Source organism: Notolabrus celidotus, chromosome 23, assembly GCF_009762535.1.
Source record: "Notolabrus celidotus isolate fNotCel1 chromosome 23, fNotCel1.pri, whole genome shotgun sequence".
Lineage (NCBI taxonomy): Eukaryota > Metazoa > Chordata > Actinopteri > Labriformes > Labridae > Notolabrus > Notolabrus celidotus.
Window position 1 is genome coordinate 19,671,560 of NC_048294.1, and position 13,572 is coordinate 19,685,131.

Sequence of the window (13,572 nt, forward strand, 5' to 3'; positions counted from 1 at the left end):
CCAGCGCCCTGGCGTTGGGGTTGGCCCTCTTGTCCAGCAGCAGTTTAGTGACTCTGTAGTGACCACAGTGAGCCGCTACGTGCAGCGCTGTCAGGTAGTCCAGCGTGACGTCATCAACGGGCGCCTTGTGCTGCAGCAGGTGTTTGACACAGTCCACATGGTCGCCTTGGGCCGCCATGTGCAGAGGAGACAACCCGTTCTGAAACATGAGATAAAGAAGTAAACTATCAGTTATCAGGCAGCTCTCCTTTGGAATCATCTACCAGTCAGAGTCTGGGAGGCAGACACCCTCTATGAGAGCAGGCTTCAAACTTTCCTTTCTGATAAAGCTTATAGTTAGAGCTGGCTCAGGCTTGGACCAGCTCTGAGTTATGCTGCTATAGGCTTAGACTGCTATAGGTACTTCTACTGTCTTTCCCTCTCTCTCCTCTCTCTGCCTGTCTCTTACTTTAACTCTCCCTGTCCCATTAAAGTACTAACCATAGACCTTTCTGGAGTCCCTGAGCTCCCTTGTCATCTCTCTCTCTCTTCTTCTCCCTCCATCCCTCTCTCCAACATGGTCTCAACAGATGTGTGTCTAACATGAGTCTGGCCCTGCTCGAGGTTTCTGCCTGTTAAAAGAAGTTTGTCCTTGCCACTGTGACTTTCTAAATAGAACACAGAGTACGGTCTAGACCTGCTATGTTTGGAAAGAGTCTTCAGATAAAATTTGTTGTGATTTTTAGCTTTATAAATAAACATTGATTGATCAATATAAAATGTATTCTATTCATGAGAAGTCAAAAAAGGGCAAATTTGCTGCACTTTTTACACACAGACTTTATTGGACTAAGTCTAGACCCAAAACCTGAAAACCCCTTGGCTGGTAGAATCAAGACTAGATTATCCTCAAGATATTTTTTTATTAAGTTTGTGCGAGTTTAATTATATTTGCAAAAATGCAACAGAAAGAGAGTATTCATTTCACAGCAGCGCTCTCCTTTAGCTCTACTGCTCGATAAGAAGCTGCAAATCAGAAGCAAACTTTAGGGTTGTTGTTCTGAATCCAATAACCAGCTTATATTGACATGCATCTGTTCCTTTAACTGTAAGAGAAAGAGAATAGGCAGGTGACACACCTTGGTTCTGGCCAGCAGGGGTGCTCCTCTCTCCAGCAGCAGCTCCACAGACGCATCATGTCCACTTCGAGCAGCACAGTGAAGAGGAGTCAGGCCGTCCTACAGACCCAAAAACAGAGGGTTCACTTTACTCATGTCAGATTTAAAAACCTTTATCATGCAGGTGCAGCCAGAGACTACCAGCAGCTTCCTGTTTGTGTTTGTTATTATAACATGATAGCCCTGCTAGCTGAAACACACAGAAATAACACCCAGCAGAGGTCAGAAAGTCCGGTGTGATTCTGAATTTAATCCTCTGACCTGCTGTGCTGCACTGAAAACAACAGCATTACGCTCAGATTCACATCTGTCAGCGCTCATGGAGATCAGAATAATGAGCTGCTCATGTTTCGGATGATTTGTCATGATACTCGCCCGTGTTTTAGCATCAATCTGTGATCCTCGGTCCAGCAACAGGCCAACCATGTTTGTGTTTCCACGTTTGGACGCCACATGAAGAGGAGTGATGCCATTCTGCAGGAAGAGGAAAAGAGCAGTCGTGTTGGTTACACATTTATGGTAAAAAAAAAAGCGTACAATGCGAAACTTAATTTAAATGTTTTCAGGTAAATTAAAACAGAACCCTGATTATTTAATCAAATTATTTGATTATGTGTTCCATGACTGACTTCTTTAACAAATGAACTAATTCTAATATATTTTATCCCCCAAGAATTGCAATTTTCAAACTGCTTTAGAGTAGATTGTCTTGTTTGATGTAAAGTTTAGTCCACACTATCCGCCCTGCACCTGTTAGAGAACCTTTAATTTATTCATCATGTCACTCTGAATCTGTAGTTTGAAGTCGCCTCTTACTGACACAAGATTTAAAGTCTCTGCAGACAGAAGAGAGGAGCTTTTGTTGTCCATACATGTTGCAGAGAGTGAGGTGTGTTGTTTCTGTGTTCCTTCGTGCAAGGTGAACAAGAAGATGAAGAAGCTATTTTTACCCACTCTGCTCTCACAGCTAAAAATAGGAGCTCTGAATTTGTATTCTGGCTGATATTGATTAAAGGGACCAAACAGACATGTGAGAGACTCGAGGAGACAGCTCCTCATGAAGCTGATCTCTCCGGGGTTTGTTTTTCATGGTTTTCAGACTGATGGTATCAGATTTACTGGTACGCTTTTAAAATCTGACGGAGGAGCATTTCTGTTTTTGCTCGTGTCTATTCGCTGTGTGCGTGAGTCTGCAGTGTGCATGTTGCCCAAGCACGCTTCAGACTATCAATATTAAGCAAACGGAATTGTCCTCAAAGCTTAATTTCTATAATGTCCATTTGTACACTGAATCTGTCTGTCGTGTGACCAGTCTGTAAAATAGGGAGTGACATCGTCGGTAACTAAAAACAGTTGTTAAGCACTTGGGTTACGTTAAAGAGTCTGTGAGTGCATGTCATAGTCCTTCAAGTCTTAGTGACTGTTTTAAAGTACCCTCCTGCAACTCTTTGAAGGAGGCCTTCAGAATGTGTTTGAGGGAACCTGACACATCTGTTTGAGGGTATTCCTAAGCAAGTATTAGACAGATCCGTCCGAAATCTGGTTTAAGGTACCCTTAAGCGTAGAGTTAAAAAAACACTAATGTCTGGTTTAGGGAACCTTTTCAGGTTCACATTAAGAATCACTTCAATATCTGTTTTAAGGAACCCTTTGAAGTGGACATTAAGAATCACTTTCATGTCTGTTATAAGTTACCCTTACTATTTAATTTAAAAAAAACAATTGATGTAAGTGTTAAGGGATTTCTTTAAAGTGCACTTTAACTCACAATCTAATATCTGTTATCTGTAATGAACATTAAGGGATACTTCATGTCTGTTTTCGAGGACTCAGGACTACACTTGAAGAAACATCTTTATGTCTATTTAAAGGATCCTTGAGTAGACTTAAACACTCTTATGGCTGTTTCGAGGAACCCTTCAGAGTTCACTGAAAACTACTAAATGTCCTTTAGCAGTTCACAGAAAACCACTGAGTTTCCATTTTTAGGAAAGCTTTGGGGAAGACATTAAGAAACACTTTAAGTCCATTTCAAGAAACTCTCAAGAGTGAACTTTATGAAATACTTGTTTTAAGGAACCTTTTAGAGAGAAATTTAGGGAGCAAACAGTTCAGTGTTGGCTTTAAGGAACAATTGATATTGTGCTTTAAGACTACTTCAGGTCGGTTTTACTGGACCCTCTGGAGTGAATATTCAAAATTTCCTTTTTAAAAAACAGTATAGAAAGGACTTTAAGAAAAAATTGTCTGTTTTATTGAACCCTTTAGAGCGTACTTTAAGACACACTACTAATGTCTGTTTCAAGAAAATCTTGAGAGCGGATTTTAAGGAACACTTTGACGTCTGTTCTGAGGATAAATTTCAAGAATCACTTCATATCTGTATCAAGGAACCCTTTTGAGTGGACTTCTATTTACACATCTATCTGTTTTAAGGTACCCTGTAACGTTACTCTAGGAAACATAAGGATCTCTTTTAAAGAACTGCTATATAATCCCTTAAAGGACACTTACATCTTTAAGGGAACTCTAAATTAGCAGTTGAAAGGTACCCCTTTGATTATCGTCTTCAGGTACCCTTTCCTATTTTTTTAAAATTATTCCTTTTTCTGTGGTTTAAGCTGCTATTTCACATCCAATTCAGGTACCATTATTTACACATTTTACAGGTTTATTTATTGGGTACCGGCTCATCAAAGTCAAAGAAAACAAGAAACGATAGTAAATCTAAAACAATCCAACAACCAGGGTCATGTTTGGGGGATCGTACCCTCGCTGTGAAGTCGACTGCCGCCCCTCGGTTCAGCAGCAGCGTTGCCACGTTGACGTTGCCGTAGTGGGCAGCGATATGTAGAGGGGTGAATCCGCTCTATAAGACAGGAAGAGACAGACGGACACGCAGAGAGGAGGACAGACGTCACACGTTTGTTTTTACTTTCTGTCATTGGAGCCCTTATTGTGTCTCCTGTTCTTTAGTCTTCCCAGCATGCAGCAGTCGCATTAAGCATCACAAAAGAATAAAAACATATTAGAAGAAAAGAAATGGAGAAAGCAAAACTGTTAAAAAAAAAGTCAACCCACATACGCACAACTCCAGAACCCCACTCAGACACATCAGACTCATGCTGGTTATCCACCACAGAAAGAAAAATAAGGTTTTTCCCCTCTTCAAAGTAAAACTGAAGTGAAAAGAAGGAAATAAAAACAGATGTACAGTACACACAGATCGTCAGAAGATGGACAGACAACAATCAGGTACCCCCAAACCAAAAACCAAATCATAGTGAACTCATAAAGCGGCACATTACGAGGAGGGTACGTTTGTGATCGACACCAAAGTGCACTATGTTAACTGTACATCAGAGAAGTTTCAGAGTTAGAAATGAGGAGTTCATGAGAAAAGTTAGAGAGATTTGCAGAGCAGGTTGGAGGAACTGTGAAATTCTTGCCTTACCTTGCCATTCTGTGAGTGTGGTCCGATTTAATGTGAAAAAGTTTGTTTATAAAGGTGTGAAGAATACAGTGACTAACGTGATGGTTTCAAAACTTTACACAGTCAAAGCTTACAATGGGGCAACGTAAGTCAGTGTGATTGCAACATGCTGTTAATGCCAAGTCTAAGCAAAGCAGGTTAACGTTTTATAAGCTTCTCATGCCATCACTGATCAGCACTGTTTGAAATAGTCAGATTTATAAAGCATTGATTTAAAAATTGTATAGAAGTCATGCATCTGAAACACTTTGTCAGGAGGATCACAACAAACCAGGACTGCCACATCAAAATCAAACAATTCATCAACTTCAGTTTCCCGTCTATGTGTTCATGTTACTTTAAAAAGGAGCTCTGCTGGAAATACAAAATAACTTTCAAAATAAAAGTTTTTTTTCTTCACACTTTAGGAGCAGCTTGCTTAATTTAATAAAAAATGTAGGCTAGGCTTGAATAAGCATTTTGCTTCTGCCTTTTCCTTTTCAGTCCTCACTTAATACACAACTGTTGCGTTGTTTAAAGTGTCTGTACTGTGAAAGTTATTGTATAATGTATGATGACTGAATAAATATTACTATTAAGAGCAAAACCTTGGTCACAAAGACTTTAAATAACTAGGACTTAATCTTCCGTAAAGGAAAGAAATGTAAACTGAAAACATAAAATACAAGAACCATAAGTACTCCTCGTGACAAAATAGAAAGATGAAAATGTTTGCGTTGTTTAGCTTGCCGCATTACCATGCTAACTGAAACTAGAGTTTTAGCCACATTGTTTTGATGCTAAAGGAAGCTAATGGTTTCACCTCAACTTACGGTCTATGGTGTCAACAAGCAGAAGCAAAATGTGCTGGAACTCTTTTCCACTGATTGATCTGACATGAAGTGTGATCAGTTTGCCTCTGGTGTTGCTCATGTTAGTGAAAGTTAATAACCGTCGTCAAAGGGTTTTGACCAATCAGAATCAAGCATCTTACAATGGGGCAACTTAAGTCAGTGTGAACCCAAAGATCAGTAAGAGAGCCGGGTAATAAACACAGTATAGAAGCCGTGCTGGTCTACTAGATGCAGTCTGTTTTGTAGCTCTCTCTAGTCCTGTTTGTTTACAGCACTCTGTCAGCAGCCTGAAAAGTAGTGTAGCTCAGCCTACGTTAGCATTACGGTAAGGACGGATTCAATGCTCACGAACAATTTGAAGAGTCATGCCAGCCCCCTCTACTGGTCACTTATTGTCTTAAAGCGAAGAGTCGTCAATCAAACCAGCTGGCTTTAAACAAAATAAATTCTAAAAGCAGTAAGAGGGGGGAAATTAAGTTTGTTTTTAGGAGAGTTTTAAGTCGGGACTCATGTTGGTAGCCTCGTCTCCTTAGCAGGTTGTTCCACATCACATCACGGGCACACAGACGGAAAATAAAGTTTCAATCTGACTAAATCATTTCGTTTTGAGGCTTTTCATTTGGGCAGTCCTGGATTTCAATGTTTTCAATATATCCTGATAATTACAGTCATTTTCCAATATTTTTAACTACATTGAGCAGTTCATAGTGCATTTCTAAAAGAAGACATGCAACACAAAAACAACAACATCAGACAAAGTACAAGACAAACATGTGTGGACATTCACTGTTGTTCCAAATATGCATCAGAACGGAATTCAACCAATGAAAATCTTGCAGAAGGAAAACTCAATCACTGAAAAAAATCCAAACATCTCCAGGAAGATGTTAATCAGAGATATTTCTACAGGGTCACAGACGACAAAAACAAAAAGAGGCTTCAAAACGAAGCCAGAACAGATAAATACTGGAACCAAGACGTGAAAATGAAAAGAAAGAAAGCGTGAAGGAACCAAAGCCAGAAAGTAAAGTCAGGCAGACTGAGCTGAGCCTGAGAGCAGGACACGCAGCTTTAGCTCGGCCAGTCACGTCAGCCGTGCACATCGACGTCTCATCAAATCAAACCAACACAAATGTAATCTTTATGTCCAGCATGCAGTGCTGAGGAGGCGACATAAATAAATGGAGTGAGGAAAGAAAAGGGAACAAATGGGACTCTGAGGTGAATCTGTGGAGAGTTAAAGGAGCGTGTTTATACCTCAGTAGTCCTATTGACCATCATCTGAAGCAGCAGGAATGAGGGAGGGAAAGATCAGTTCAGTTCAGACAGGAAGTTAAACACATTACTGCACTGCAGCAGCTCAGCTGTGCAGTCAGAGAGACCAGTAAGTGATGCGGCTGGGGTGGGACACTTCCTTCAGATGTGCCCCGTTAACTCAAAACCAGACAGAGGAAGGATCGATGAAACTGAACGGGCCTCATCACCAAACGTTCTCAGGAAGAAGTCCTTCTTCAAAGCCGCTCACGCAGTTTTCAAGAAGATTCTTCACTGACGTGTTCTCATACAGGATCGGTTCTCAGGTGAGAATGAAATCTACAAACTACGAAACAAACTCAGGAGCATACCTGTGCACGTGTGCAAAATTACTGCTGATGGTGTTATCTTAATTTTGCACCTTTATATAAATAAATAAAACATGTAAATATATGATTTACATTGGGTCGACTTTTAATTCAGTCATGCAATGTTTGGTCTGAACTGCAAAATGTTAAATTATGAACATAAATTCTTCACTGAGTAACAAGTTATTAACAAAAGTATAACCTGCCATCACTCAGAGTCTCGCTTCTGTCTGTGGATTATTTTCCCTTCATATATGAGATAAACTGTCTCATCAGGCTGTCACTGTTTATGCGATTAAGGCCTGTATTTTTTTGATCACGTGCTATTTTGTCCCTTTCGGCTCACCGGAGTGAATCAGTTGCAGTGTCTTGCTGCTTTCTGCTGCCACCATGATGGAAAAAAATGACACTTCTGCACTTTTAGTTAAGAAACTCCCGCACGGCTCAGCTGAAGAGTCAAAAGTAATCCGCACCTTGCATCAAACTGAATTATTATACCACCAAAGTACTTCCTGTTTGAGCCAATGCCTACGAAACTAGGCATACAGGTGCGCGTCACTAGAGATGGCAGAGCGGACATCAGGTGAGGGATCTCAGAGTTTTTACATGCAATCAAAAATGGAACCAAACTTGACTAGTTATTAAAATTCAGCGATTAATCATGATTAAAAAATCTGCGTTTGACAGCCCTACTATGTTAGGAAAAAACTGTCTAGTGATGTGATATTTATAATTGAATTGTTGAGCTTGTTTCTCTTCCAGAGGTTGTGACTGTGACTGTGACAGATGCATTTTTAATATGACCCTGAGATGGAGGCCTGTTTCAGTGCCGAGGTATAAGAACTGTTCGGTGTGTGTCTATGCAGTGTGTGTGTGTAGAGTGTGTGTGTGTGTTTGTGTAGAGTGTGTGTGTGTGTGTGTGTGTGTGTGTGTGTGTGTGTGTGTGTGTGTGTGTGTGCAGTGTGTGTCTCTACAGTATGTGTCTCATGTGTACATGTGTTGGAGTACGACTGTACGAGCTGCTGTTTTTAGCCGTCTCTCACAGGCCCTCTTTCCCGTGACTCATCCTGAGCAGCGCTGCACACAGCAGCTGAACCACATATGGTATCCTGGATGCATCCATACACACACCGCTGTGTTTTCTTACATGATTGTTTCCTCTTCTAAATATACACGAGATGTTTAATTTAACATTCAGGTAGAGACCAAGTAGTGCAGTATATCCTTTTCACTCTAGCCACATCACTTACTGAGTAATTCCTGTGCTCAGAACCTGGTCAGTGTTTTTTTAAATCAAAATGACCACATGTGTAAAAGTTTTAGATCAGCTTTAGTGTTAACTGATATCTGTGATAAGAGATTTGATGGCTACAACACAATCTCTCAAAATAAACATGACGGATCAAAGTACGAACACTGAAAGTTTTAATCAGTGAGTCTGGAGAAGAACTTGCCTTTACACCTTGTGTTTGCATACAAACTGGCTGCATCATGGACATAATTGAACACATACTCAAAAATGCACTGCATGTGTTACTGAAGGATACCTCTAGAGGGCGCACCAGAGAGCTCAGGTCGTATACAACTACCGGATTTGAGAGATGTAAACAAGAGACATGGCGACACTTGAGGTTTCTGTTATCAGTCAGTTATCAGTCCTGGACTTGTTTCCATGTAGTTTTGCAGGTTTCCACATGAACTATTAAAACTGAGCTTATCACTAGTAGCGAGTTTCACAGGTATTTTTGTTGCTGTGTAGAGATGTGGATAATTGCAGACTTGTCCATCAGCTTGTCTTTAATATGTCCTACTTGCTGGGTTGACTCTACTGCACCTACACTCATGTATCTACTGCATCTTCGTCCGTGTCATGTTAATTTGAGGACATATTCAGATACTGGGAACATGTGGCAGCCATCATGCGCTCAGATACGCGTAGCTAAAGCAAGTTTATCTCCAGACTTAAAGGCTCAGATTGTTATTGTTAAAGGACGTCTTCAAAGTCAGACTCTTTACATGTATAAGTTTTCTTGAACCGTAATCATCAGTAAAACCTCTTTTTTCAAAGCCAACAGACTCCATTGACGTAAACAGAAACTTCACCTCACAGGACAGGAGAGTACATGTCTACAGCTTTCTTCTTTCAGAATTTTTTGGGATGTTATTTATTGATAAATATAGTGGGATAAGAGAAATAACAATAACAGAAGAAACCATCAAGTTGAAACAAAGGTACAAAAGTAACTCCTGATCTGTGAAAGTTCAAATTTACTGTTTATCTCTTTAATCAGTTGAGACCAGTCTGTAAAAAAAAAGGACGACATGAGCTCGTCAAAGTGAAGCCAAAACACTTGGAGATCCCCTGCTGACATGTATAGATCATAAGCCCTGCCTCCTCCATGTAAGCAGATGGGACATGAGTGAAACTATAAAATCCAAATACAGGTCAAATAAAGGTTGGTCAAACATGGTTTCTGTCATTATAGTTAGTTCTTATCATGCTGATTTATGTCACAGTGTTCATGTTTCTGACTGGTTTAGTATGAATTAGTTATTTGATGCTATAAAAAGTGGTATAAGGCAGAAAAGAGGGGAGGTGCAAAGGATGTTTCTTTTTTAAATCCAACTTTTCTTCAGAATTTAAATTTTTTTCTTGGAATTCTGAGATCAAGGGCAGAATTCTATTCCATCATCAAAGTCATGATTGACAGCTCTGTTGACCAATGAGGCTCCTGCAGTGCTGTGTGCACTGGATTATCAGAGTAGAGGAGGAGCGGTGAGAGGAAACGTAACAAACACTAACACAAGAGTCATTGAACTTTCCATAACCGTGAGAGTCTGCTTCAAACCCACACAAGAATCTGGGACACCATGGACTGGACCCACTTGAGGAATGGACCCATCTGAGGACCGGAATCTTAGGCATTTCATCGCTTAATTAAAAAGCAACTAAGATACCTCGGCTGCACCAGGCCATCTAGCTCCAAATGCTCAATAGGTCAGCACCTGTTGTGGGATACTTTGGCTTCACTTTTCCACAGGGGGAGAAGATAGAGGCATGTTGTCCATCCTTATATACAGTTAATAGTTGAGACTGGTGGCTTTGAAAATAGATGTTAAGGCCTGTTTGACTTAAAGATGATGTACTTTGATCGGGCACATTACAAAGCTGCATCTGGCATTCTTTTGAGCGATTACAAAATAAATGAGTCATTTATGCAACAAAACATTTTTGCATCCAGGTCTCAAAGACAGGCATTACTCATCGAAACAATCGATCTGGTATTGGAATAACAGATTGAGATGATTTTCCTTCATCCAGAGGTAACTGTGAATTCCCATCAACACTATAATGACACAGTAACCCCTCCCATCCCTTGCAGATGGTCAAAAAGCATTTTCAGATACAACATCCACCCCTCTTTGTTTGCATGCAGCCGTAAATATCACCACCATACAACCTGCAGACAGTGGCACACTCCATGCAGAGGACAGTGCTACACTTAGACACCGGTGCAGCGAGGAAGAGGAGGAGGAGGAGGAGGGAGAAGTGATGGAGGGAATTGTGTGAGAGGAAGCATTTAAAGAGAGAGGGGGGAAAAAGAGGGAGAGACTCGGTTAGTGGCAGGACCAGGAGGGATGTGACGGAAACACTGAATGAGACAGAGGAGGAGAGAAACAGAGAGGTGCAGAGACACACAGATGGAAACACAACACAGACTTTACACAGCTGTACAGGTTAGAAGAGGAAGTACATCACAACATGTTAGCAGTATCCTCTCACTCACTGAACCACACAGAAGAGGGAGTAACCTGTTTACACCTGATATCATCTATATCTGGATGAGGATGGGGGGCCTTGTGGGTAATGTCTGACATGAGTCTGTTTCATGTGAGTGACAGTGAGGAGCATGTTTTACACTTGTTGTCAAGTCTTTTGCATAAAGTGTTGGAATAAGCTGAAAACACTGGTTCTTCATTTGTTAGTTGTGTGTTAGCAGCAAGTAAGGCCAAAGCTAACTGAATCTACACAAAGAAACCAGTGATATTGAGATTTGATGAGCAAGGATGATGTTACATGGTTGACAAAATAAACAAATCCCTTGCAGGTAAGTGTCCAGAGGGGTGGGGAAAGGGTGGCATTGTATGATGAAAATCTGGTTGGCATTCTATATATTATGTATTTATTATTTATTTTGTAATGCAAATAATAATAGAAAAATAAAGAAAATTCAACAAAAAGTAAAAATTAAAAATATATAAAGTTAAACAAATTGAACAAGTTAATATAAATAATATAGCAACAATAAAAAATACAAATATGTAAAAATAAAATAATATATATTACATATATATTTTTTTTTTTACATATTTGTATTTTTTTTGCTAGATTATTTCTTTTAACTTGTTCAAATATTTTTATATATATTTTTAATTGAAAGATTTTTTATTTAGTGATTCACTTTGTTTTATTTTTATATATTTTTTATTTGTATTACTTGTACTATTTCAAAATTATTTGTACTTATTAATTTAATTAGTTTTATTTCCATGTTTTCATTTGATTGATTAATTAATTATCTTTTATATATATATTTATTAATTTGTTTTCACACTGTGACATGGGTAGAAATGACATCAGTATAGAAATATCTGATTTAAATCCACTCATGAAGAGATCTCATCACTGTGGGTAGAAACTTCATCCTAACATCATCAGCACAGTCTCTAATGTCATCACTACACCTCAGCCCACACAGAACCACCACACAATGGGACTGCAGCATGTTATTGTTACACCTACTGTTTGTTTTGCATATTGACTAAGAAAAATAAGACCCTGTCATTATTTAGATGAGATGTAATGAGACCGGAGAGAACATTTATCCAGATACAGAGCTAACAACAGATGTAAACAAGGACTCCCCATCCAGAGACTATCATCTGAACCCTGGTGTTAGTTTGATTAAACCTTAAATGAAGCTGGACGGGCTTCTCAACACTTTAACGTCTACGTTCTCTACCTCAAATTATCACCAGAACCCTGTAGAATTCATTAATAAGCACAGTACATACACATTTGCACAAACACGTAGCGCCACGTTAGCTTGTTACACACATGCTGAAACAACATCTCAAACGGCGTCACGTTCGTACCTTCGACTGGACGTCAGCATTGTGGTCATTCTGGAGAAGCAGCGCGGCTGACTTGGTGTCGTCCTTGCGGGCAGCGATGTGCAGAGCAGGGAGACGGACCTTTCCTTTAGTGTCGTTCTCCAGTAACACTGACACCACCTGGTTGTGGCCCTGCTGGAGGGCGATGGCCAGAGGGGTGAAGCCATCCTGGGAGCGAAGAAGAAGAGTGGAGTGAACGGAATCATCTGGTCAAAAGGATCAAGTATGGTCCGAAGACTGAATCTGTGTTCATGATGTAACAGTAGAGTCATCTCACCTCTGTTGCAGTGCTCTGGTTGCCTCCATTCTCAAGCAGGTATCGCACCACGTCTAGGTGATTCTCCTGAGCCGCCATGTACAGAGGAGTGAATCCATTCTACAGCACGCAGGCAGAGACACGAGGATGGAAATAAACTTCAACGTGTATGGTAATAACATCCCATCTGTCCCCGGTCACAGGATGGAATCATAAATCTTGTGCAGGTGCACGGTGCAGTGACTCACCTGAGACTGTGCATTGATGTCAGCCCCTCGTTTGACCAGGATCTTTACGACTTCAGCCTGCCCGGCCAGAGAGGCTATGTGCAGAGCTGTGTTCCCTTTCTGAAGGAGCAGGAAACAGAGACGCACCATGTGAGGGAGCAGTCACTAAATAATCAGTGATCAGAAGATCTGTAATACGATCCAACCTGATTAAAAACAGTATCTGTGGTCACTCTGAAAAAATACATATATTAGAGTACAAGTTTCTTTATTCATCAAGGCAAATTCATATGTTTTATTACACAGTTATGACCCAGATCATAGAAGCAGATGTATAGAATCACATGTTTGTCTGTCACATATATATTCATATCTTAAAAAGCTCATAGTGCCCTATTACCCCTCGAGAACACTACGCTTCCAACATGCAGGCCCGCTCATCGTACCTAAAGTCTCTAAAAGTAGTATGGGAGGTAGAGCCTTCAGTTATCAGGCACCTCTCCTTTGGAATCATCTACCAGTCAGGGTCCGGAAGGCAGACACCCTCACTACTTTTAAGATTAGGCTTAAAACTTTCCTTTTTGATAAAGCTTATAGTTAGAGCTGGATCAGGCTTGGACCAGCTCTTAGTTATGCTGCTATAGGCTTAAAACTGACACACTGGGATCCTGTCTTTCCCTTCCTGTCCTCTGTCGGTCTCTTACTGTAACTCTTTCTGTCCCATTAAAGTTACTAACCATAGACCTTTCTGAAGTCCCTGAGCTCCCTTGTCTCGTAAGTTCCTCTGGATCTCTGACAGACGGCCTGCT

At 40.3% G+C, this 13,572-nt stretch overlaps 1 protein-coding gene across 1 annotated transcript in view; it reads right to left on the reverse strand.

Annotated features, from left to right (window-relative positions):
• The window catches only part of ank2b (ankyrin 2b, neuronal), a 146,143-nt gene that overhangs the window by 53,489 nt on the left and 79,082 nt on the right, over positions 1 to 13,572 (reverse strand). Inside the window, exons 4-10 of the mRNA XM_034676911.1 lie at positions 12,785 to 12,883; positions 12,558 to 12,656; positions 12,263 to 12,448; positions 3,928 to 4,026; positions 1,533 to 1,631; positions 1,119 to 1,217; positions 2 to 199 (exon numbers count right to left, since the gene is read on the reverse strand). Of these exons, the coding sequence (XP_034532802.1) occupies positions 2 to 199; positions 1,119 to 1,217; positions 1,533 to 1,631; positions 3,928 to 4,026; positions 12,263 to 12,448; positions 12,558 to 12,656; positions 12,785 to 12,883 (879 nt within the window). The remainder of the gene's footprint in view (position 1; positions 200 to 1,118; positions 1,218 to 1,532; positions 1,632 to 3,927; positions 4,027 to 12,262; positions 12,449 to 12,557; positions 12,657 to 12,784; positions 12,884 to 13,572) is intronic.